The sequence below is a fragment of the Hyla sarda genome, chromosome 6, assembly GCF_029499605.1.
Source record: "Hyla sarda isolate aHylSar1 chromosome 6, aHylSar1.hap1, whole genome shotgun sequence".
Taxonomy (NCBI): Eukaryota; Metazoa; Chordata; class Amphibia; order Anura; family Hylidae; genus Hyla; species Hyla sarda.
Genome location: NC_079194.1, coordinates 184,536,600 through 184,560,407, shown reverse-complemented (window position 1 = coordinate 184,560,407; position 23,808 = coordinate 184,536,600). Strand labels below are relative to the sequence as shown.

Genomic DNA, 23,808 nt, shown 5'->3' with positions numbered 1-23,808 from the left:
AGCCGCTGCAGATCAATGATTTAAAGCGGGCGCTTTAAATCAATGAACTGCAGCGGCTTTTGCGGGGCCAGAGACCGCCGCCGCCACCCGCTTCTCTCCCCCTGCCTGTACTGGGGTCCTCCCTAGTCAAACCACCACCGCCGCTGCCCCATTGCCTCCCCCATCCCCGGTTTTATAATTACCTGTTCCCGGGGTCCGCGCTACTTCTGGCTGTCACTGTGCACACTGACGGTGACGTTGCGTTGAGTACGTAACTCGTCAATGCGCTGTGCAGCGCACAGCAATAGCGCAGAACGTTGCAAGAGCCAGAAGTAGTGCAGACCCCTGGAACAGGTAATTATAAAACCAGGATGGGGGAGGCAATGGGGCAGCGGCGGTCTCTGGCCGGCGGGGTGGGGGTGGGGGGTCAGGGCATTATCGGCAAGGTAATTGCCGATACAGATAATGTCCAAAATCATTAATATCGGCCAAACCGATAATCGGTCGATCCCTATTATATACTATAAACTTCTGATATGAGGAGTTCTAGGAACTTTACTCAACAACCCAATGACAGCAGCTAAAAATGTGGTGAGGAAGAGGAGATAATTTAGAATCCTGTTTAAGAGTTGTGATCCCAAATATGTTTACTGTATGCTATGAATGAATCTATAAATGTTTATAGTTGGAGAACTTTATTTTTAATTGCTTAATTATTAAGTATGCCATAAAGCTGTTATTAGTGGTAATATAACCAATGGTCACTACATCACATTGTTTCTCCTTTGAGGTTATAAGGATTATGGGGGAGACTTATCAAAACCTGTGCAAAGTAAAACATAGCAACCAATCAGCTTGCTTCTTTCATTTTTAGGAAGGCCTGTGAAAAATGAAAGAAGCAATCTGATCGGTTGCTATGGGCAACTGGACAACTTTACGTCTGCACAGGCTTTGATAAATCTCCCCTATATTCATAATTATAAAAATGTCATTTAGCAAAACATACATTTTACAATTTACTCACCATTGGACATGTTTCATAAAATGATATGGTCAATGCAATGCATACTAAAATACACGGTGATTACTTTTTAACTTTTAATATGGTTGGGGAATGGGTTTTCATTTTTCAGATTAATGGTATCTGGGTCGTCAGCTCTTCCTGTGCCAATTTTGGAACGTTGGAGAGAGATCACTGGTCATATTCTTCTAGAGAGATACGGTATGACAGAAATTGGCATGGCACTGACAAACCCACTCAATGGACCACGTGTACCAGGTAACCAACTAATATAGTGTTCAACAGTGGATTTAAAGATTGTTAGAATAAATAGGTTCACATTAGCTAAGTGAATAAATATAGTTTACTTGAAGGTAACCTGTCACATTGAAAATGCTTCCTAATATGCCGGCATCAACAGGAGGAGCTTAGAAGACTGATATACAGTTTTTTTGGAAAGGAATAAATTGTCATTTATTTATGTAAATCTCTGCTCATTTTACGCTTAGCAGTCAAGTAGGCGGTTCTAATCAATGAATGACAGCTGAGTATGTGTGCTTATAGAGCAAGCTATCAGTTGATTAATCAAGTAGGACTTCCCACTTTACTACATGCCAAAATGTACCTAAAATTTTTTCGAGATTCATGAGTGTTAGTATGGAATTAACATTCAGCCCATGAGAAGCCTCAAATATAGTGAGACTAAAGTGAAACCAGCATTTGAGTGAATATAAATTAGAGAACCAAATACAAATGTAACACTTCCATGCACACACTTGTCTTCCCTGTCCCCTCTTCGCTGAAGATCTTACCCTTACTTTATTCAGCAGCAGTCTTAATATTAGCAAATGGACTGTAGTGGAAAAATGGAAGCGGGCTGGGTAAGTATACTTTATTTTCCCTGCAGTCGCAGTTCGATAACAGGAAAAGATGCATTTTTGTCTAATAAGATATACAGTATTACAAAGTTTCTTATGTTAACTTGTACTATTAATTTATGCAAAGGTTGTTCAAATAATACACAGGTGTAACATGACTCTTGTTCAACTGACTACTCAGGTGGGACCTGTACAGTCTGACATTTCACTCATTCGTTATGACCTGCAGAAAGTGACGGATCGCACCTCTGCGGCTGAGGGCAGGATAAGTGATGTGGAGGATGCGGTTGTTCCTCTGGTGCATGACTCTAATAGCCATGGTCAGGACATTGCCTTCTTAAAAGCAAAAGCTGGTGACCTAGAAAACAAGTTACGCAGAAATAATGTACAGGTTGTGGGCCTCCCAAAGAAGTGTGAGGGGCGGAATCCCATGGAATACATGGAATCTTGGCTAAAGGATGCTTTTGGGACAGACAACTTGACCCCGCTCTTTGCTGTGGAGCATGCCCATCGAGTCTCTAAAAGACCCTTCCCGCTAGGGGGCCTGCCCCAGTCTATACTTGTGAAGCTCCTACACTATCGGGATCGAGACTTGATTCCATGGCTCGCCAGGGAAAAACAGCCTATTACAGTGGATGGTCATGTCATTTCCTTTTTCCCTGACTTCTCAGCGGAGGTGCAGAAGAAGCGTGCCTCCCTCATTGACGTCAAGAAACGTCTGCACTCCCTAGAAGTCCAGTACTCTATGCTTTACCCGGCTAGACTTTGTGTGGTGGCTATGGGTACTACAAATTTTTCCGAGGGGGTGGATGCGGCCATCTGCTGGTTGAATGCCCACTAGTCTCAGCTACGCCAGAGGGAACGTAGGGGGTCTCCGGGTCCTGCCCTGGACTGAACTGCTTTTTTAGTCTCCATTTTTTTCTACCCGGTGGACTGTTGTTACTTTTTCTAATGTTGGCATGCTAATTTTCTTCTGCATAGTTCTATATTGCGTATTCTGATGGGACACAGTATTTGCTTTGGGTACCGATAACATCATTTTTTTCTGTGTGGGGGCGATGGTTTGCTGGTAGGTATATTGTGGGGGGGGGGATTTCTTCTAACTTTATTTATTAATGGATGTGTATTTCATTGTTTTAAATCTGGAGCGTTTCTACTGTTTACTTGGATATGTGTGGTTGGTTGACTGCATTCTTGCTGTATGTTCTCACTCTGGTCTGCGCTTATGTTTCTCTATTCTGTGTTGTGGGGTGGTTGTCCCTATGTGTTCTGGAGAGTGTTGCTGACTGGTGTGAGCATATTGGAGCCCCCTGGTACCGCATGCCGCGTGTTGTATGTGTGGCTGAGTTTTTTGTTTTGGGATGTTTGTCTGGTTTGATTTCTGTCTCTCCCTCCCTTCCTGTACGTTGCTTGTCTTCCTTAACTGTGAGTGTGTTTGCTGGTCTCCTCTGGGGTCCTATAGCCCTTGTGTTCATGCCTGTCCTTCCTTGTATGATGGCGGTGTTTAATGTTATAGTTTGGAATGTCCAGCGACTTGGAGATGTTACTAAACGTTATGCCATATTCAATTCGGTGAGCCAATTCCAACCTGCTATACTATGTCTTAATGAGACTTATTTGATGGCAGGAAATACTGCGGTCCTCCATAGAGCTTGGGTTGGTTACTCCTATTATTGTAAGTACTCTTCTCATGCTAGGGGAGTTAGTATTCTGGCTCATAAATCAACTTCCTTTAAGGCGGTCCCATCTGTCATTGACCCAGTTGGGTGCTTTATTTGTCTGGTTTGTGAAGTCTCACCAACTACTCATCATTGTGTGTGTATTCCCCCCCCCCGTATAGTGGTGCTGTATTACATCACATTTTATCTATAGTGTCTGGGTTCCCTTTGGCTCCTCTCCTTATTTGTGGGGATTTTAATCAAGTTTTAAATGCGTCCTTAGATAAATTTAGGGAACACCGGGCCCCTCCCCCCTCTAGGTCTACTGGTCTTGCTGGAATGTTGGGTGAGGTTGACTTACTGGATCTGTGGCACCATCGCAATCTGGTTACTAAACAGTAGGGATCGACCGGTATTGATTTTTTTAGAGCCGATACTGATAACCTGTGAACTTTCAGGCCGATAGCCGATAACTGATACCAATATTCCGTGCATTTAAATTTTGGGGCATTTTAAAGCAGGGCCATGTACACTGTGGACAAGCGGGGCTGTGTACACCGAGAACAAGCAGGGCTCTGTACACCGAGGACAAGCAGGGCTCTGTACACCGAGGACAAGCAGGGCTCTGTACACCGAGGACAAGCAGGGCTCTGTACACCGAGGACAAGCAGGGCTCTGTACACCGAGGACAAGCAGGGCTCTGTACACCGAGGACAAGCAGGGCTCTGTACACTGAGGACAAGCAGGGTTCTGTACACTGAGGACAAGCAGGGTTCTGTACACTGAGGACAAGCAGGGTTCTGTACACTGAGGACAAGCAGGGTTCTGTACGCTGAGGACAAGCAGGGCTCTTTATGCTGAGGACAAGCAGGGCTCTGTACCTGAGGACAAGCAGGGCTCTGTACACTGAGGACAGACAGGACTCTGTACACTGAGGACAAGCAGGGTTCTGTACCTTTGGACAAGCAGGGCTATGTACGCTGAGGACAAGCAGGGTTCGGTACCTGAGGACAAGCAGGGCCCAGTACGAGAGAGCAGGGCGGTGGGCACACTGATCGGTGGCACAGTGAACTCCGACATGGTGCTGCTGCGCTTAGATGTGAGGTCACATCACCCCCACGGTGACGTGACCTCACGTCTAAGCGCAGCAGTGCCACGCCGGAGTTCAAAGCGCCTCTCCCAGGCAGCCACTGCGGTTCTCTTACAGGGCTGCCGTGGCTGTGTGGGAGATGCAAAAAAGCAGCCAGCAGCACCGTTCTCCGGGCCTGGGCACGCTGGTCGCGGGCAAGACGCATTATCGGCAAGGTTAGATGCTGATACCAATAACAAAATCGTGAATATCGGCCAATCCGATAATCGGTCGATCCCTACTAAACAGTATTGTTGCTACTCTACCACTCATGGGACCCTTTCCAGAATTGATCTAGCTATTGGTAATGTGGCTATGGTGGGTCTGGTGCGGGAGGTTACCTACTTGGCACAAAGTTTATCTGATCACTCATTAAAAGTGCAAGTACATTGGGGCTCACTAGGGCAGAGATTGTAGGTGTAGAACTTAGGAATTTTATTGAACTCAATTCTGGGTCGGCTTCGGTCTCCATATTCTGGGACTCCCTTAAGGCTTTCCTCCGTGGCATTAGCACCCATAAATACTTTACTAGAGAGAAGCGGACAGGTTGGGCACTGCGGTATTTGGAGCCGAAGGTGCTTATATTTCGGCTCCTTGATCTGAGTCTAAGGGGAACTGGTTGCAGGCCCAAGATGCTTATAATGTATACTTGGAGGAGACTGCAGAGAACAAACAGTTTTTCATTAAGCAGCATTATTTTGAATGTATTGTAAAGAAGAAAGATCCAGCAACTCACCGCATCTTCAAGCCACAGCACATGGAAACCGACATGCAGGTGCACTTCTTCCGGACGGCTTCTTTTGTCAGGTGCTTTTGATTTCTTGTTTCTTGACTTATTCATATTATTTTGAATGTGGTGAGGGTATGGGCAAACTGTAAGCCTCTATTGCTTGTGCTCAGCAGTGGGTTATGTACATCGGGTGTCTGAGAGATGTTCAGGGGAGGGAAGGTACAGAGGATAGGGACAATCTACATGTGATGTTGGATTTTTATAATGATGCATACTCGTTCAAGACTGCATGTTCTGAGGTAGACTTGGAGGACTATGTGGGACGGGTGTGTCTGCCTTCTCTTTTTCCGGAGCAGAGGGGTGACCTGGACTGCAGTGGGTATTTGAGGCAGCGGTGGAGGAGGATGCTTTGCCCTGATACATGATGGAAGCTATAGTAGTGCTCCTTCCAGAACTTGGAAAGGTCCTGTTGTGTGCGGGCTCCTAAAGGCCTATCTCTCTCTTATGTGCTGATGTGAAGCTGCTGGCTCGGGTACTCGCTAACAGACTAGCTAAGGTTGTCTTATCGATTGTTCACGGGGACCAGACTGGCTTTATCCCAGGTAAATCTACCTTTAAATAATATCTATATAGGGTTATCTTAACTTGCAGATGTCACAGGAGGGGGCTGGTGCTAGGTCGCTGGTTTCGATGGACGCTTCCAAGGCGTTTGATAGCGTTGAATGGAACTATTTGTGGCGGGTGGTGAGATCTATGGGTTTTGGACCTCGGTTTCTTTCTTATGTTCACTTGTTGTACCGGGACCATGTTGCCAGATTTAGAGTGAATGGTCTACTGTCGGAGCCCTTTAGGTTGCAGAGGGTCACACGGCAGGGGTGTCCCCTGTCTCCTCCGCTCTTTGCATTAGCTATAGAGCCTTTGGCTTGCCTCTTTAGATCTTCTGTTAGTATGTTGGGGTTTTGGTATGGGTCTATTGAGGAGCGAGTGGTGCGGATGATATGTTTCTATTCTTGGGCGATACAGCCCTCTCCTTAGCTCCTGTCATGTCTCTTATCTCTGACTTCGGTTCATATTCTGGTCTGTTAATCAATTGGGACAAATCTGTACTGATGCCTCTTGACCCTCTGCCTGATATTCCTTAGATTGCTGCCTCTAAGCTTCAGGTAGTAACTAGTGTTAAATATCTGGGCATTTATATTACTCCTTCCCTACATGACTTTGTTCCTCGTAACCTGACCCCTATCCTGGATAGGAGTTCCCAAAAGGTGAAAGTTTGGTGTAAACTTCCCATTTCAGTGGTTGGCAGGACAAACCTGGCCAAAATGGTATTGATGCCGCAATTACTGTATGTTTTGCAAAATTCCCCGGTGTTGTTTGTGAGGGCCCATTTTCAGTGCATTCAGTGTCTTTTCAGACAGCTGGTATTGTTGGGGAGGGGGGGGGGGGCGGTCTTTCTGCCAGAATTATACTGGAAACTATCCAAAGGGGAAAATCTTCAGGGGGCTTGGCCCTACCCAATCCCTGGTTATATTTTTTGGCCTCCCAACTGCACCAAGTACGGGGTTGGGTGCATGCTAGCACGTTAGGCCCTACAGGACGATTGTTCATGGCCAGACATGGGGGATGAATCCCTCTCCACATGCTTGAGATAGGTGCCCTTACTAGACCTCCTGACTCCTCTCTCACTACTCATCTCTTATGCAAGCTTTGGGGTCAATCACGGAAACTGCTTGGACTAACTGGTTGCACAAAATTTACACTGCTGTGGCGTAACCCTGTCTTGCCTGATTTCTACTCTTTTATGGATGCTAGCTTTTGGGAGAGGAAGGGACTGTTTGTAGCAACTAGCTGTTACAGGAGGAGTTTGCCCTGGCACACTCTTCCTTTTATAGGTATCTACAGCTCCACCATGTTTACGAAACGCAGTGTATGTCTTTCTCGTTGGTAATTCATTCTAATAGGGTTTTGGATTCTGTGGTTTCAAAAAGGGAGTCAGCTGGAATCATCTCGTGGCTGTATGGAGAATTGTTGAGGTTCCATCATGAAAAATTCCCCTTGACTGTTCGTGGTAAATAGGAAAGGGATGCTGGTGTTATGACTGATGAGGAGTGGTCCACTGTTCTGGCGCTCACTCCATATTTATCTTTTGTCAGAATCTAATAGTGTGTCCCAGCTCTTTCTCCTGTATAGAGTGTATAAAACTCTGGTGTTCCTGCACAAGATTGGGGTGCGGTCTGATTCTGCGTGTCCACAGTGTGGTAGGTTGGAGGCACATCTAGTGCATATGATCTGGAACTGCCCCCTCTTGGGCACTTATTGGAGGGAAGTGTTGGCCCTCATCCCTTATCTGTAAATGCACCTTCCACCTGCACATGGATGGAAAAGACACTGATACTCTTAGAAACCTTTGAAATGTGAGTTACTATAAACCTTTCTTTGGCATCCTGATCAGCAATGCAGAAAGCTTCTGACTAGCAATTGACTATGGCTAAACTAGTTATAGAAACATTATTTAGACTTTTCTTCTCTACTGTTGACTCTTCATTATGATTTATTTTAGGCTGCTTTCATTCTACCATTGTGACCTGCCTGTAATGGGTCCATTAGGCTCCTTGTTTTTTTGGCCTTTAACGACCATTATTGGGATGGATCACAACGGGCACCACCGGATCCCATTGATTATAATGGAGTCCATTGTTGTAGAGTATGGGCGTCAAACATACGGCCCACAATGAATATCTCTGCGGCCCGGCAAAGATATTCATTGTTCTGGGTACCTGGAGGCGGGCGGAGATAAAATAAAGTCAGAGGCGGTGTGAGGTGGAATTTTGCGACTTCACAGGTGCAGGTGTGAGGTGGAATATTGCGACCCATGAAACGTGTGACCGCTCCTGCCCTCATCTCACAGCGGTCCAGGAGCGGTTGAAGGATGGCGGAGGTGGTCCAGGAGAAGTTGGAGGCGGTCCAGTAGCTGACAAGCTGTCCAGGAGAGGATGGAGGCTGGCGGAGGCGGTCCAGGAGCAGTTTGAGGCAGTCCAGGAGATGATGGAGGTGCGCAGAGGTCAACGTCATGTCCTGATGTGACTTCATCAGGCTGCGCCTTGAAGGAGTTCTGACACATGCTGCGGACGGCCCCAGTGCGTCTATAGACGCAGGGCACCAGATTCACAAGGTAAGAAAAGTAAATATTAATGCTAATATTGTTGTTTGATTTTTTTTTTTTCAAACAGGGAATGGGGTCTTGTGCAGGGGGGGGGGCATGGGGGCAAAAGGGGCATGGGGTCTTGTGAAGGAGGAGCATGGAGTCTTGTGTGAAGGGGCGCATGGGGTCATGTGCAAAGGGGGCATGGAGTGTTGTACAAAAGGGGCATGGGGTCTTGTGAAGGGGGTCATGGGGTGTTGTGCAGGGGGGCATGGGGTCTTATGTAGGGTGGGCATGTTAAACAGTTAAATCACGGACATCGGAGCGATCCTTGATGTCTGTAATAACCGGCAGATATAATTTTACTATAATAAATATTTGGCTTTAATTTGAGAAGCAAATCTATTTTATTTTATACTGTATCCCTCTCCTTATTTACTTGTATGGTACATACCAATACAGGGGTGTGGAAATTTTATTAAAAAAACTACTTGTCCACGGGACTAAAACGGAGCAAAATCTACTTGTCCCTCATGATGATCCACTTGTCCGGACCAATTTTTGCTTTTACACTCTTGTTTTTTCCTCTTCGCCCTATAATAGCCATAACTAACTACTATAATGATACCTTTTAAGTTTTCAATAAAATATTCTCTGAACCAAAAAAAAAATAATATATATATATATATATATATATATATACGGTATATATATATACGGTATATATATATATATATATATATATATATATATATATATATATATATATTAATATATAATCTGTGAAATGAAATTGAAATAGTAAAAGATAATTTAGCAAATTTGGTGGTTTTCTTTTCTACACCTTTTGGTTGAGCTAACATGTTGTTTTGATACTTTAGGCCGGCCTGATTACAGCAGTACCAGATTTGTATAGTTTCTATCATGTTTTACTAATTTAAAAAAAAAATCAGAACTTTTTCAAATTTTTTTTAATTGCCATTTTTGACCCCCTGTAGCTTTAAAAAAAAAAAAAAAAAAATTTGCAGACCAGGCTGTTAGAAGGCTCATTTTTGTGCCATAATCTGTTTTATGTATCGGTACCATTTTGGTATTGATCTGACTATTTAATTGCTTTTTAACTTTTTTTTCTGGGATATGATAAAAATTGCAATTCTGTGCTTTGGTATTTTTTTTATTTTTTTACATTTACGTCATTTACCGTATAGGATACATAATGTTATATTTTAATAGTTCGTACAATTACGCACGCAGGGATACTAAATATGTTTATTATTATTTTTATTATGTTTACATATTTTTATATAGAAAAAGGGGGTGATTTGGACTTTTACATGGAAGGGGTTAATGTGTGCCTTTTTAAACGTTTATAAAAACTTTTTTTTTACACTTTATTAGACTTTTAGGAGGAATCATTAGATTCCTCATACAGATGAATAGAGTTCTATTCACCTCCATTGATCTGTGTGCCCTGCGATCCATTGATAGAGCCTAGTCCAGCCAGGCTCTATCAATGACAGAGCCATGGGACAGCAGGGAACAGAGGTAAGCCCTCCGGCTACCTCTATAGTGGATCACCCCCTCGGGATCGCACTGTGAGGGGGGGGGGGGATCCACCCCACTAGCCCACCAGGGAGCATTCACATGTCCCTTTAGACGCTGCTGTCAGCTTTGGCTGCAGCGATCTAAAGGGTTAATAGCCGGCCGCGGCGATCACCGCATGCTTGCTATTAGCGGCGGCCCCCGGCTACTGAGAACAGCCAGGGGTGGCAGAGGATGGAGCGGGCAGGAGTCGGGAGCCCCCTCCATACAGAGTGCTGAAAAATTCCCCTCTCCGGCGCCCGAAACTGCATGTCCCGGGCGTTGGGCGATAGAAATTCCACATCCCTGCAATATTATTTTATTGAAATATATATAATATCCATCACCTTGAGCTCCAAATCCATATATTTATTTCTATAGATTTGTAAATGACTTCTAACAATTTTTTTTTTAAATCAACTTGTGCCAGAAATGTAAACAGATTTGTAAATTACTTCTATTTAAAAAAAACTTCATCCTTCCAGTACTTATCAGCTGCTGTATGCTCCACAGGAAGTTCTTTTCTTTTTGAATTTTTCTGTCTGCCCACAGTGTTCTCTGCTGGCAACTCTGTCCATGTCGGGAACAATCCAGAGCAGGAGCAAATCCCCATAGCAAACCTCTCCTCTGGACAGTACTTGGCATGGACAGAGGTGTCAGCAAAGAGCACTGTGGTCAGACAGAAAATAAATTCAAAAAGAAAAGCACTTCCTCTGTAGTATACAGCAGCTAAGTACTGGAAGGATTAAGATTTTTAAATAGAAGTAATTTACAAATTTGTTTAAATTTCTGCCACAAGTTGATTTAAAAAAAATTGTTTTCCTCCGGAGTACCCCTTTAATCCTTCCAGTATGTAGTATATTATCAGCTGCTGTATACTACAGAGAAAGTGGTATAGTTGCTTTCTGTCTGATCACATTGCTCTCTACTGACACCTCTCTCCATGTCAGGAACTGTCCAGAGCAGGAGAGGTTTGCTATGGGGATTTGCCTCTGCTCTGGACAGTTCCTGACATGGACAGAGGTGTCAGCGGAGAGCACTGTGGTCAAACAGAAAATAACTATACAACTTCCTCTGCTGCATACAGCAGCTACTAAATGCTGGAAGGATTAAAATGTTTAACTAGAAGTAATTTACAAATTTGTTTAACTTTTTGGCACCAGTTGATTAAAAAAAATTGTTTTCCCTTTACGTTTTAGTCTATAGCCAGCTTTAGCCTGTCACATGGAAGTTGGAGGCACTTGTCTGTATACCACTTCCTAATATGTTGGAGATACTGGGGGAAATTTTTCAAAACATGTGTAGAGGAAGAGTGGTGCAGTTTCCCAAAGTAAGCCATCCATCAGATTGCTTCTTTTATTTTTAAAAAAGACCTCTGAAAAATGAAAAGCAGCAAGCTGATGGATTGCAATGGGCAACTGCACCACTCTTTCTCTACACATGTTTTGATAAATCTCTCCCACTGTTATGTGAGAATACAAAAGCCTCCTTAGTAGCTTTGTGTTTTAGGTGAGCTGCAGAAAGGGTTAATTCTGCTGCATTTGCCGGAGTTTCTCTTCTCTCTCTTTCTTCACGCACAGGGCTATGAATTATTCATGGGTAGCTCACGCCTCGCCGGGTCTAATCAGCGCTTTAATTGGAGGTTTAGATCACAGTTGGCTAATGGCTGCTCCAGCGGGGACCTGGCGCATTGTGACAGGCGGATCGCAGTGTGTCTTATCACCGGCCTGTCTCAATCCTCCCAGGGCCCCTCCGTACACAGCAGCATGTGGACCCCCCTGAGCCTAGCACATGCAGCATCCTCAATTACACAGCTCTCACAAACAGCCTCCGTATAAGGGAGTGGGGGAACTTGCGCATCAAGGGCGTGCGGCTGCTGTGCTTTCTGAGTATATGAACTGCATGCTTCTAAATTTTAGTTCAGGCAGTGCTTTATTTTTTGTTGTCCATATGTATTCTATATGTATGTTTACCATGTTTAAACTTTCTTTTTTCCTTTTTCTCGATTTCTGTCGTAATATGTGATGTATAGAAATGTGGATAGCTAAATGCTTAATGTACATTTTCCTTTGTATATATAGCATTTGTAGTCCTCTTCAGTATAGCACACTTTCAAAAGCGCAATTATGTGGCAATATTCTGTCGGATGCTATTACATTCTAAACAGGTGCGTGAACTCGTACCTCTAGATACCTCAGTGTCCATGTAAAGTTCTTTTCCAACCTATAAAACTTGTTTCCTATCCAGAGGAAAGCTTTATGTTTCCAGGGGGTCCAACCACACGTATCTCCCACAAACTTGAGAATGGGGCTCTTGAGTCTCCTGTCAGAATGAAGCTTTGGTCACACATGCACGCTGTAGCTGAGTTCTGTATTTGGCTGTTTTAGGTTGTCTATTAGATTGTGAATGGAGCAGCATTGCACATGCATAGCTGCCACTCCATTCCAGAAGGTCCTATGGGTAGGAGATAAGTGTTGATGGAAAAACAACCCCTTTAATTTTGCATTTAGGTGATTTGGCGCCACATTATCCAATATTCTCGATCTTCAAATTAATATTCCTTGCAAGGGTAGTTAGCCCTGAGAAAGGAGCCTTAAAGTAAGATACTAATGCTTAATATGTTAGTAATACGTCAAAGGGTATATTGCTGCACTGTTCTAAACACAAGTTATGGATTATCAAAAAAGTCATACTGTCCAATGTTAATGGAATTTCATTGTATATTCTATATGCCAGTAAAGTCCATTAATTACTTAAACAAAGCACAACCTGAGCAGTAGTATCCCCATACATATTGACTCTCCATTATATACACCCTCACATTTGCTTTCAGATGTTCTAAAAGTAAAACCAGTGCACTCTGCGGGCTGTTCTATCGCAAATACAGGAAACTATAATAGAGTCTGTCCTCATGTACCATTATTAATTTTGTAGCTGTGTTAGGAACAGAATCAGAACCTTAAACTGGATATACAAATAGATGATAGATACTTAAAGAGGTACTACACTGGAAAACATTAACTTTCTGGAGCCAGTTGATTTAAAAGAAAAACAGATTTGTAAATCACTTCTATTAAAAAATCTTAATCCTTCCAGTACTTGTCGTGTATACTACAAAGGAAGTTCTTTTCTTTTTGAATCTCCTTTCGGTCTGACCACAGTGCTCTCTGCTGATACCCCTGTCTGCCTCAAGAACTGTCCAGAGCAGGATAGGTGTGCTATTGGGATTTTCTCCTACTCTGGACAGTTCCTAAAATGGACAAAGGTGTCAGCAGAGAGCACTTGTGGTCAGACAGAAAGGAAATTCAAAAATAAAATAATTTCCTCTGTAGTATACAGCATCTGATAAGTACTGGAAGGATTAGGATTTTTAAATAGAAGTAATTTACAAATCTGTTCTGGCACCAGTTGATAAAAAAATAAATAAAAAAAACACAACATTTTCCAGCCGAGTACCCCTTTAAAGCATATGGACATATCAGTGCTGTAGGTCCTGAGTACATTAGAATGAGTATGTTATATACTCACTGGTTGTAAATACCAGCATACATTTTTCTTGAGCTTGAATGAAAAGGTGAAAATATGAAATACAAATAAGTAAAAAAAAAAAGGATCATTTAGTAGACCCCGTATAATAGTGCTAGACAACAAAAAGTCACCACCAAATTTTTTCCCAAAAGACTAGAATAACATTTCTGCACCTGACTGTGCCCATTTAGTTTCTAGGCCCCATTGTGTTTGCCTTAGAAACTACATTTCATTTAATACATCTAATTTAATATATATTAACATGATGCTGTTTATATCTTTGCTAGGGTCAGTGGGCAACCCATTACCAGGAGTGCATGTCCGTATAGCCACTGAGATTCCACAGAAGGAAGGAAGCTCCTATACTGTCCTTGCTCAAGGAAATGCTACTGGCACAGAGGTAATGGTGTAATCTGGGCAGTGCCAGTAAATATCACTGCGTCATCTATGGTCTATCTAGTCTTCCCTTCTGTAACCCCATGATCACTGTGAATCTGTGATGAAAAAGCAGATTATGAAGCATTGAAAGAGTTCAGCTGAGGTTAATACCAAACAGTTTCTCAGGAGAGATGAATATTCGGTAATTTATTTATTTTTGTTAATTATTTTTCTTTCATTCCACATTTCCTGTAACTCCGTAAAGGCGTGTAAAAATCAGCAGGGAATAATATCGCTTCTTGATTTTATTTATTCTTTCAACAGATGGCTTTAAATGAAATGACACCATTGCAATTTGTTGATTTTTTTTCCCCCTGCAGAAATTACGAGATCAGAATCAATTCTGAAATAGTTCTTCACAGAAGCGTGTTGCTCACAGGTTAAAAAAACAAATATGTACAAAAAAAATTGAGACACGTAAATGTAGACATTAAGAAACATATAAAAGCTGCTGTTTATTTTTATTTTTTTCACTGGCATTGAATGGGTTTATCACGCCAACACAAGCAACAGACATAAAAGATGCAAGTTTAGTGTTATCGTCTTCTCGCTTTTTCTCTTCAAACCCCCTCCTTCCATCCTCACCCTTCTATTTCTGCCAACTGGCGCCAGCCTGTGCCAAGACTCCCAACTGGCAGATGCCGTTCACAGCAGATGTTTTCCTAAAGATGCAGGAGCGTTACCAAAACTGTAGAAATCATGCAAGGTCAACACCAGCTGTACAAAAGGAGTATTTTGAGGGGTGGAGTGTGTCCTTGTCTTATCTGGCATTGGTTAATTTCAGGTGTTGCTTTCAAGGTCTCCGAAGGTTTTGAGGACAGAGAAGGAGAACTGCAGGTAAAAGGCCCGGCTGTGTTCAAGGAATACTGGAACAAACCACAGGAGACAAAAGAAGCTTTCACTCCAGATGGCTGGTTCAGAACAGGTAGGAGAAATGCTCGGAGGTAGACAGATCATCAGAGAAAACAAAATACAATATAAATGCTACAAATTAAATAAATAAATAAATTTAAAAAAGTGTATATGCATGCATATATATATTATGTACATTGGGGCCAAAAAATCTTTAGTCAGCCACCAACTGTGCAAGTTCTCCCACTTAAAAAGATGAAAGGGGCCTGTAATTTTCATCATAGATATACCTCAACTATGAGAGACACGATGAGAAAAAAAAATCCATAAAATCATATTGTCTGATTTTTAAAGAATTTATTTGCAAATGATGGTGGAAAATAAGTATTTGGTCAATAACAAAAGTTCATCTCAATACTTTGTTATATACCTTTTGTTGGCAATGACAGAGGTCAAACGTTTTCTGTAAGTCTTCATAAGATTTTCACACACTGTTGCTGGTATTTTGGCCCATTCCTCCATGCAGATCTCCTCTAGAACAGTGATGTTTTGGGGCTGTTGCTGGGCAACACGGACTTTCAACTACCTCCAAAGGTTTTCTATGGGGTTGAGATCTGGAGACTGGTTAGGCCACTCCTGGACCTTGAAATGCTTCTTACGAAGGCACTCCTTCGTTGCCTGGGCGCTGTGTTTGGGATCATTGTCATGCTGAAGCACCCAGCCACGTTTCATCTTCAATGCCCTTACTGATGGAAGGGGGTTTTCATTTAAAATCTCCCAATACAAGGCCCCATTCATTCTTTCCTTTACACGGTTCAGTCGTCCTGAAAAACAGCCCCAAAGCATGATGTTTCCACCCCCATGCTTCACAGTAGGTATGCTGTTCTTTGGATGCAACTCAGCATTCTTTCTCATCCAAACACAGCGTGTTGAGTTTTTACCAAAAAGTTCTACTTTGGTTTAATCTGACCATATGACATTCTCCAAATGCTCTCTAGCAAACTTCAGACTTCCCCGGACATGTACTGGCTTAAGCAGGGGGACACGTCTGGCACTGTGTGATTTGAGTCCCTCGCGGCATAGTGTGTTACTGATGGAAGCCGTTGTTGCTTTGGTCCCAGCTGTCTGCAGGTCATTCACTAGGTCCCCCCTATGTGGTTCTGGGATTTTTGCTCACCGTTCTTTTAATCATTTTGACACCACAGGGTGAGGTCTTGGGTGGAGCCCCTGATCGAGGGAGATTCAGTGGTCTTGTATGTTTTCCATTTTCTAATAATTGCTCCCACAGTTGATTTCTTCACACCAAGCTGCTTGCCTATTGCAGATTCAGTCTTCCCAGCCTGGTGCAGGTCTACAATTTTGTTTCTGGTGTCCTTCGACAGCTCTTTGGTCTTGGCCGTAGTGGAGTTTGGAGTGTGACTGTTTAAGATTGTGGACAGGGGTCTTTTATACTGATCACAAGTTCAAACTTAATACAGGTAACAAGTGGAGGACAGAGGAGACTCTTAAAGAAGTTACAGGTCTGTGAAAGCCAGAAATCTTGCTTGTTTGTAGGTGACTAAATACTTATTTTCCACCATAATTTGCAAATAAATTCTTTAACCTGTTGGGGACAGAGGGCGTACCTGTACGCCCTCCATCCACTCCCTGTCATAGCAGGTCGGGCCCAGCACCTAGCAGTGGCCGGGACCCGTGGCTAATAGCGCGCGGCACCGATTGCGGTGTCGCGCACCATTAACCCTTTAGAGGCGGCATTCAAAGTTGATCGCCGCGTCTAAATTGAAAGTAAAACGTTGCCGGTTAGCTCAGGGGGCTGCTCGGGATAGCCACGGCGAAATCGCGGCATCCTGAACAGCTCTAGGACAGCATTAGGGTCCCTTACCTTGCCGCCTGTTGTCCGATCACCAAATGACTGCTCAGTGCCTGAGATCCAGGCATGAGCAGTCAAGCGGCAGAATCATTGATCAATGGTTTCCTATGAGAAATCATTAATCAATGTAAATAATCAGTGTGTGCAGTGTTATAGCCCCCTATGGGAGCTATAACATTGCAAAAAAAAGTGAATAAAGATAATTTAACCCCTTCCCTAATAGAAGTTTTCCCATAAAAAAAAAAACTGTGTAAATTAAAATAAACATATGTGATATCGCCGCGTGCGGAAATTAAACCGCACGGTCAATGGCGTATGCGCCGAAATAGTGTCTTTTTGGTAACTTTTTATATCATGTAAAAATTTATAAAAAGCAATCAAAAAGTCCAATCAATACAAAAATGGTACCGCTAAAAACTTCAGATCGCGACGCAAAAAATTAGCCCTTATACTGCCTTGAACGCAGAAAAATAAAATGTTATAGGGGTCAGAAGATGACAATTATAAACGTATAAATTTTCCTGCATGTAGTTATGATTTTTTCCATTTTCCAAAATCAAACCTATATAAGTAGGGTATCATTTTAATCGTATGGACCTACAGAATAATGATAACGTGTCATTTTTACCGAAAAATGTACTGTGTAGAAACGGAAGCCCCCAAAAGTTACACAATGGCGTTTTTACTTACATTTTTTGACACAATGATTCTTTTTTACGTTTAGCTGTAGATTTTTGGGTAAAATGCGGTCATTACAAAGTAGAATTGGTGGCGCAAAAAATAAGCCATCATATGGATTTTTAGGTGCAAAACTGAAAGGGTTATGATTTTTAAAAGGTAAGGAGGAAAACAAAGGAAAGTGCAAAAAACTGAAAAATCCTCTGTCCCCAAGGGGTTAAAAATCAGACAATGTGATTTTATGGATTTTTATTTTCTCCTTATGTCTCTCAAAGTTGAGGTATACCTATGATGAAAATTACAGGCCTCTCTCATCTTTTTAAGTGGGAGAACTTGCACAATTGGTGGCTGACTAAATACTTTTATGCTCCGCTGTGTGTGTGTATGTGTGTGTGTATATATATATATATCTATGTCACCATTAGTTGGTACTTGAGGCCAAGAGTACATTAAATGCGAAGACTGATAGATTGCTAGAGTTTATGGTGAACTCTCTCTTGTAACTGTCTCATGTTTCCATTTATTGACCGAAAGAGAGCTCGAAAACGATTTTTAGAAAGTTGGAGAACTTTTTTATGCAATGACTAAATAGGTTGTATTTTTTTAAATGACCCATTGACACTAGGCTAATTAGAGTGGGACTCCAGCAATCATATGCAATCTGTGGGGAAACCCAGCAAAAAGTGTTAGGTTCCCCAAAAGGATTATGCAGTCCTCATCGGGGACCTCTAGAATAATAGTTGATGATCCAAAATGCGGTATACTACGGTTTTAGGTCCGGTCCAAAACCGCATACGGGTCAAAACTGAGCTGACCGGAGTCACCGTTTGACTCCGGTCTGATTATTAAAGTAAATGGAGTCACGGGCTGATCCGGCCGAGGTACGGGAGGGCCCGGCTTGCCCCGCCCCCCGCCGGATCCGGCACCCGTATGTACAAAACGTGGTGTGAATACACACTAACACAGTATTTCTGTATTTGACAAGTGTATTTGACCCAGACATCCCTTAATACAGAATTTTTGTAGTCTTAATTTATCCATTTTTCCATGTGCACTCTTTTATGTGAAAAGAAGACCTGGCTCATTAGGGTATTATTGGGGTTTTCCCACCATTTAACATTTTTTCCCTATCCCAAGATAGGGGATAGGGGGTCTAACAACTGGAAGAATGGAGTCACAAGTCTCCTGTTGGAATGGAGACATTTGCTGTCACTCAGGACTCCATTCTCAAAATGGTAAGGGGCAGGGGTTCCTGTGCTATCCTGTGGATAAGGGAGAAAAGATAATGGTTGGACATTATATGAACTAATATTTGCCGACCTATTTAAAAGGCACACAAAGTTCATCATTCAACTTTGTGAACTATGTAACTATTGGGTAGCGATTTTCTGGCCTGTTTAAAAGGCACACAAAGTTCATCATTTCAACCTTATGAACTATTGTATAATGCAAAGTTCTACAGTAATCCCATATACCTTATGTATCAATCTTCCAACCTTCTCCAACTTTTATAAGATTTTTGTTGACTGTCATTCATTAGAAACTTTCAATGTGTAGATACAAATCTGCCCTTGTCATGTGAAACTCACCCAGGTGCTGGCTCCTTACAGTAAAGGATCAGATCTGTGTCTTGTAGTGAGCTGAGCAACTATGTGATAAGCTGAGCACTTTATTTGATGAAACCGTAGTACACCTATAATGTAAGATTTTATTATTTACACTCTGCATTTAACAGATTTCAGATGCCAAAACAACAAAGGGAATTTTTTTAAGTTGTGTACTTTCAAGTTTAAAGTAGGGCTTTACTACATCATTGTGTGTTCATTATATTTCATTCTATTGACTACGTTATTGTGATTTCCCTCCCAATGCGCACTGCCTGTTCACTGACTTTAAACAACCATTGATCACTTCTCTTCTAATACAGCGTGTCTTTTGGATTCCTGTACAATACTGGTCGGCCGGGGTCCCCAGAGCTCTCGCTCCCTGTGTCCCTCTATGAGCAGATTCCAGCACTGTATCAATCTTGTTAAATAGAGTGAAAGGGTTATTGGCGGGTGGCAGGTCTCTGGGAGCGGGTGTGAGATGGATGGCTCGTCTCCTCCCGCCGGCCTCGCTGATGTACAATGAAATATTTATGATTTATTCCGGCTAATAAACTGAGATGAAGAGTGTGATGTATGCGAGCAGATGGAGGACTATTGATGCGGCTCCTTATGTGTGTGAGAGGGGAGGGGGGAAATCTGGGGGATATCACACACGCACATACAAGAGAGACACAGTCAAACACAATCCTGCTCCCCGCTGGAAAGACACAAAGGGCGAGAACCCCCTTAGTGTATTCCCTAATTGAAAAAAAAATAATAATTGCCCTTAGCCAATCAGTGATGTATAAAAAGAAGCAAAAAACAGATATGTTCTTACACAATGCATCAGTATCTTACACCTGGGTATAGGTTAAATAATTAATCACCTTGAAAAATGCTGCATCATTGTCATAATTGATAGCAATATTCCTTACAATTTTGGAAGACCGCCAACTGCTTGTTTTCTTATATTTACTGAATATAAAAGTGCTTTTATATTAATGCATGAGGTTTTTTAACTTGGGAATGTTTTCTGTTTAATTACACACAACTGGAGAAATGCAGAATGTGGGCTACAGTGGCGCTCATCATCTAACATGCAAGTAACTTGTATTTTGGTAGATAATTACATTTTAGAGATAATTACATTTTAGAGACAAGGGTCTGTTTTACGAAGAAAACCCTCCAGAGGCACAGTGACCTTCTGATCACCTGGGGCCTTCTTCTTTAAACCCTTAAGGACCAAGGTCATTTTGGCCTTAACCCCTTGGGAACGGAGCCCATTATGACCCTAAGGACGGGAGCATTTTTTGCAAATCTGACCACTGTCACTTTAAGCATTAATAACTCTGGGATGCTTTTACTTATAAATTTGATTCAGAGATATTCTACTTTATGTTAGTGGTAAATTTTCGTCGATACTTGCATAATTTCTTGGTGAAAAATGCAAAAATTTCATGAAAAATTTGAAAATGTTGCATTTTTCTAACTTTAAAGCTCTCTGCTTATAAGGAATATGGATATTCCAAATAAATTATATATTGTTTCACATATACAATATGTCTACTTTATGTTTGCATCATAAAGTTGACATGTTTTTACTTTTGGAAAACATCAGAGGGCCTTAAAGTTCAACAGCAATTTTCCAATTTTTCGCAAAATTTTCTAAATCGGAATTTTTCAGGGACCAGTTCAGGTTTGAAGTGGATTTGAAGGGTCTTCTGGTTAGAAATACCCCATAAATGACCCCATTATAAAAACTGCACCCCTCAAAGTATTCAAAATGACATTCAGTAAGTGTGTTAACCCTTTAGGTGTTTCACAGGAATAGCAGCAAAGTGAAGGAGAAAATTCAAAATCTTTATTTTTTTACACTCGCATGTTCTTGTAGACCCAGTTTTTAATTTTTTACAAGGGGTAAAAGGAAAAATATTCTCTCAAAATTTGTAACCCAATTTCTCTCGAGTAAGAAAATACCTCATATGTGTATGTCAAGTGTTCGGCGTGTGCACTAGAGGGCTCAGAAGCGAAGAAGCAACAATGGGATTTAGGAGAGTGAGTTTTTCAGAAATGGTTTTTGGGGGGCATGTCCCATTTAGGAAGCCCCTATGGTGCCAAAACAGCAAAACCCCCCCCACATCGCACACTATTATGGAAATTACACCCCTCAAGGAACGTAACAAGGGGTACGGTGAGTCTTAACACCCCAAAGGTGTTTGACAACTTTTTGTTAAAGTCGGATGTGTAAATGAAAAAAAATATTTTTTTCACTAAAATGCTGGTTTTTCCCCAAATTTTACTTTTTTACAAGGGGTAATAGGAGAAAATGACCCCCAAAATTTGTACCCCATTTCTTCTGAGTATGGAAATACCCCATGTTTGGACGTCAAGTGCACTGCGAGCAAACTACAATGCTCAGAAGAGAAGGAGCGCCATTGAGCTTTTAGAGAGATAATTTGTTTGGAATGGAAGTCGGGGGCCATGTGCATTTACAAAGCCCCCCGTGGTGCCAGAACAGTGGACCCCCCCACATGTGACCCCATTTTGGAAAATACACCCCTCACGGAATGTAATTAGGGGTACAGTGAGCATTTACACCCTACTGGCGTTTGACAGATCTTTGGAACAGTTGGCTGTGCAAACAAAAAAATTTAATTTTTCATTTTCACGGACCACTGTTCCAAAAATCTGTCAGACACTTGTGGGGCGTAAATGCTCACTATACCCCTTATTACATTACGTGAGGGGTGTAGTTTTCAAAATGGGGGTCACATGTTGATATTTATTTTTTGGGGTTTATGTCAGAACCGCTGTAAAATCAGCCACCCCTGTGCAAATCACCTATTTAGGCCTCAAATGTACATAGTGCGCTCTCACTCCTGAGCCTTGTTATGCGCCCGCAGATCATTTTACGCCTACATATGGGGTATTTCCGTACTCAGGAGAAATTGCGGTACAAATTTTGGGGGTCTTTTTTTCCTTTCCTCTTGTGAAAATAAAAAGTAAAGGGCAACACCAGCATGTTAGTGTAAAAAATGTTTTATTTTTACACTAACAGGCTGGTGTAGACCCCAACTTTTCCTTTTCAGAAGGGGTAAAAGGAGAAAAAGCCCCCCAAAATTTGTAGTGCAATTTCTCTCGAGTACGGAAATACCCCATATGTGGCCCTAAACTGTTTCCTTGAAATACGACAGGGCTCCGAAGTGAGAGAGCGCCATGCGCATTTGAGGACTAAATTAGGGATTGCATAGGGGTGGACATAGGGGTATTCTACGCCACTGATTCCCAAACAGGATGCCTCCAGCTGTTGCTAAACTCCTAGAATGCATGGACAGTCAGTGGCTGTCCGGAAATGCTGGGAGTTGTTGTTTTGCAACAGCTGGAGGCTCCGTTTTGGACACTGCCGTACAATACGTTTTTCATTTTTATTGGGGGGGGGGGCAGTGTAAGGGGGTGTATATGTAGTGCTTTACTCTTTATTAGGTGTTAGTGTAGTGTAGTGTTTTTAGGGTACATTCACACTGGCGGGTTACGGTGAGTTTACCGCAGCTCATACTTGAAGCAGGAAACTTACTGTAAACCCGCCCTTGTGAATGTACTCTGTACGTTCACATGGGGGGGGGGGGGCAAACCTTCAGCTGTTTCAAAACTACAACTCCCAGCATGTACTGACAGACCGTGCATGCTGGGAGTTGTAGTTTTGCAACAGCTGGAGGCACACTGGTTGGAAAACCTTCAGTTAGGTTCTGTTACCTAACTCAGTATTTTCCAACCAGTTTGCCTCCAGCTGTTGCAAAACTACAATTCCCAGCATGTACTGATCACAGAAGGGCATGCTGGGAGATGTAGTTATGCAACAGCTGGAGGTACGCAACTACAACTCCCAGCATGCCGAGACAGCGGTTTGCTGTGTGGGCATGCTGGAATTTGTAGTTTTGCAACATCTGGAGTGCTACAATTTAGAGACCACTGAACAGTGATCTCCAAACTGTGGACCTCCAGATCTTGCAAAACTACAACTCCCAGCATGCCCAGACAGCAAACAGCTGTGTGGGCATGCTAAGAGTTGTAGTTTTGCAAGATCTAGAGGGCAGTAAAGAGATCACTGTGCAGTGGTCTCTAAACTGTAGACCTCCAGCTGTTGCAAAACTACAAATTCCAGCATGCCCACACAGCAAACAGCTGTCTGGGCATGCTGGGAGTTGTAGTTTTGCAACATCTGGAGTGCTACAATTTAGAGACCACTGAACAGTGATCTCCAAACTGTGGACCTCCAGATCTTGCAAAACTACAACTCCCAGCATGCCCAGACAGCAAACAGCTGTGTGGGCATGCTAGGAGTTGTAGTTTTGCAAGATCTAGAGGGCAGTATAGAGATCACTGTGCAGTGGTCTCTAAACTGTAGACCTCCAGCTGTTGCAAAACAGCAAATAGCTGTCTGGGCATGCTGGTAGTTGTAGTTTTGCAACATCTGGAGGGCTACAGTCTAGAGACCACTATAGTGGTCTCACACTGTAGCCCTCTAGATGTTGCTAGCCAACTCACCGGCTTCCGTCGCATCCAGGGAGCCGTCCTCTTCTGCCGCACGCGCCGATCTCCGTCGCCACCAGCCGATCACCGTCGCTCCGCAGCCTCCAGACGGGTAAGTGATCTTCGGCGCCGCTCCTCTTTGTTTTCCCCGTTCTGGCCCGCCTAACTTCGAAGCTCTCTGCTTGTGAGGAAAGTAGACATACCAAATAAATTATATATTGATTCACAT

General features: G+C 42.6%; 1 protein-coding gene across 3 annotated transcripts in view; it reads left to right on the top strand.

Annotated features, from left to right (window-relative positions):
- Window positions 1-23,808, top strand: part of ACSF3 (acyl-CoA synthetase family member 3) — a 142,951-nt gene that overhangs the window by 53,708 nt on the left and 65,435 nt on the right. For all 3 annotated transcript variants that reach the window (XR_008845155.1, XM_056526043.1, XM_056526044.1), the window contains exons 5-7: window positions 1,113-1,258; window positions 13,913-14,025; window positions 14,862-14,988. Coding sequence is in view for 2 of the 3 variants with exons in the window: in XM_056526043.1 (XP_056382018.1) it covers window positions 1,113-1,258; window positions 13,913-14,025; window positions 14,862-14,988 (386 nt within the window). In the remaining variant the exon portion in view is untranslated. The remainder of the gene's footprint in view (window positions 1-1,112; window positions 1,259-13,912; window positions 14,026-14,861; window positions 14,989-23,808) is intronic.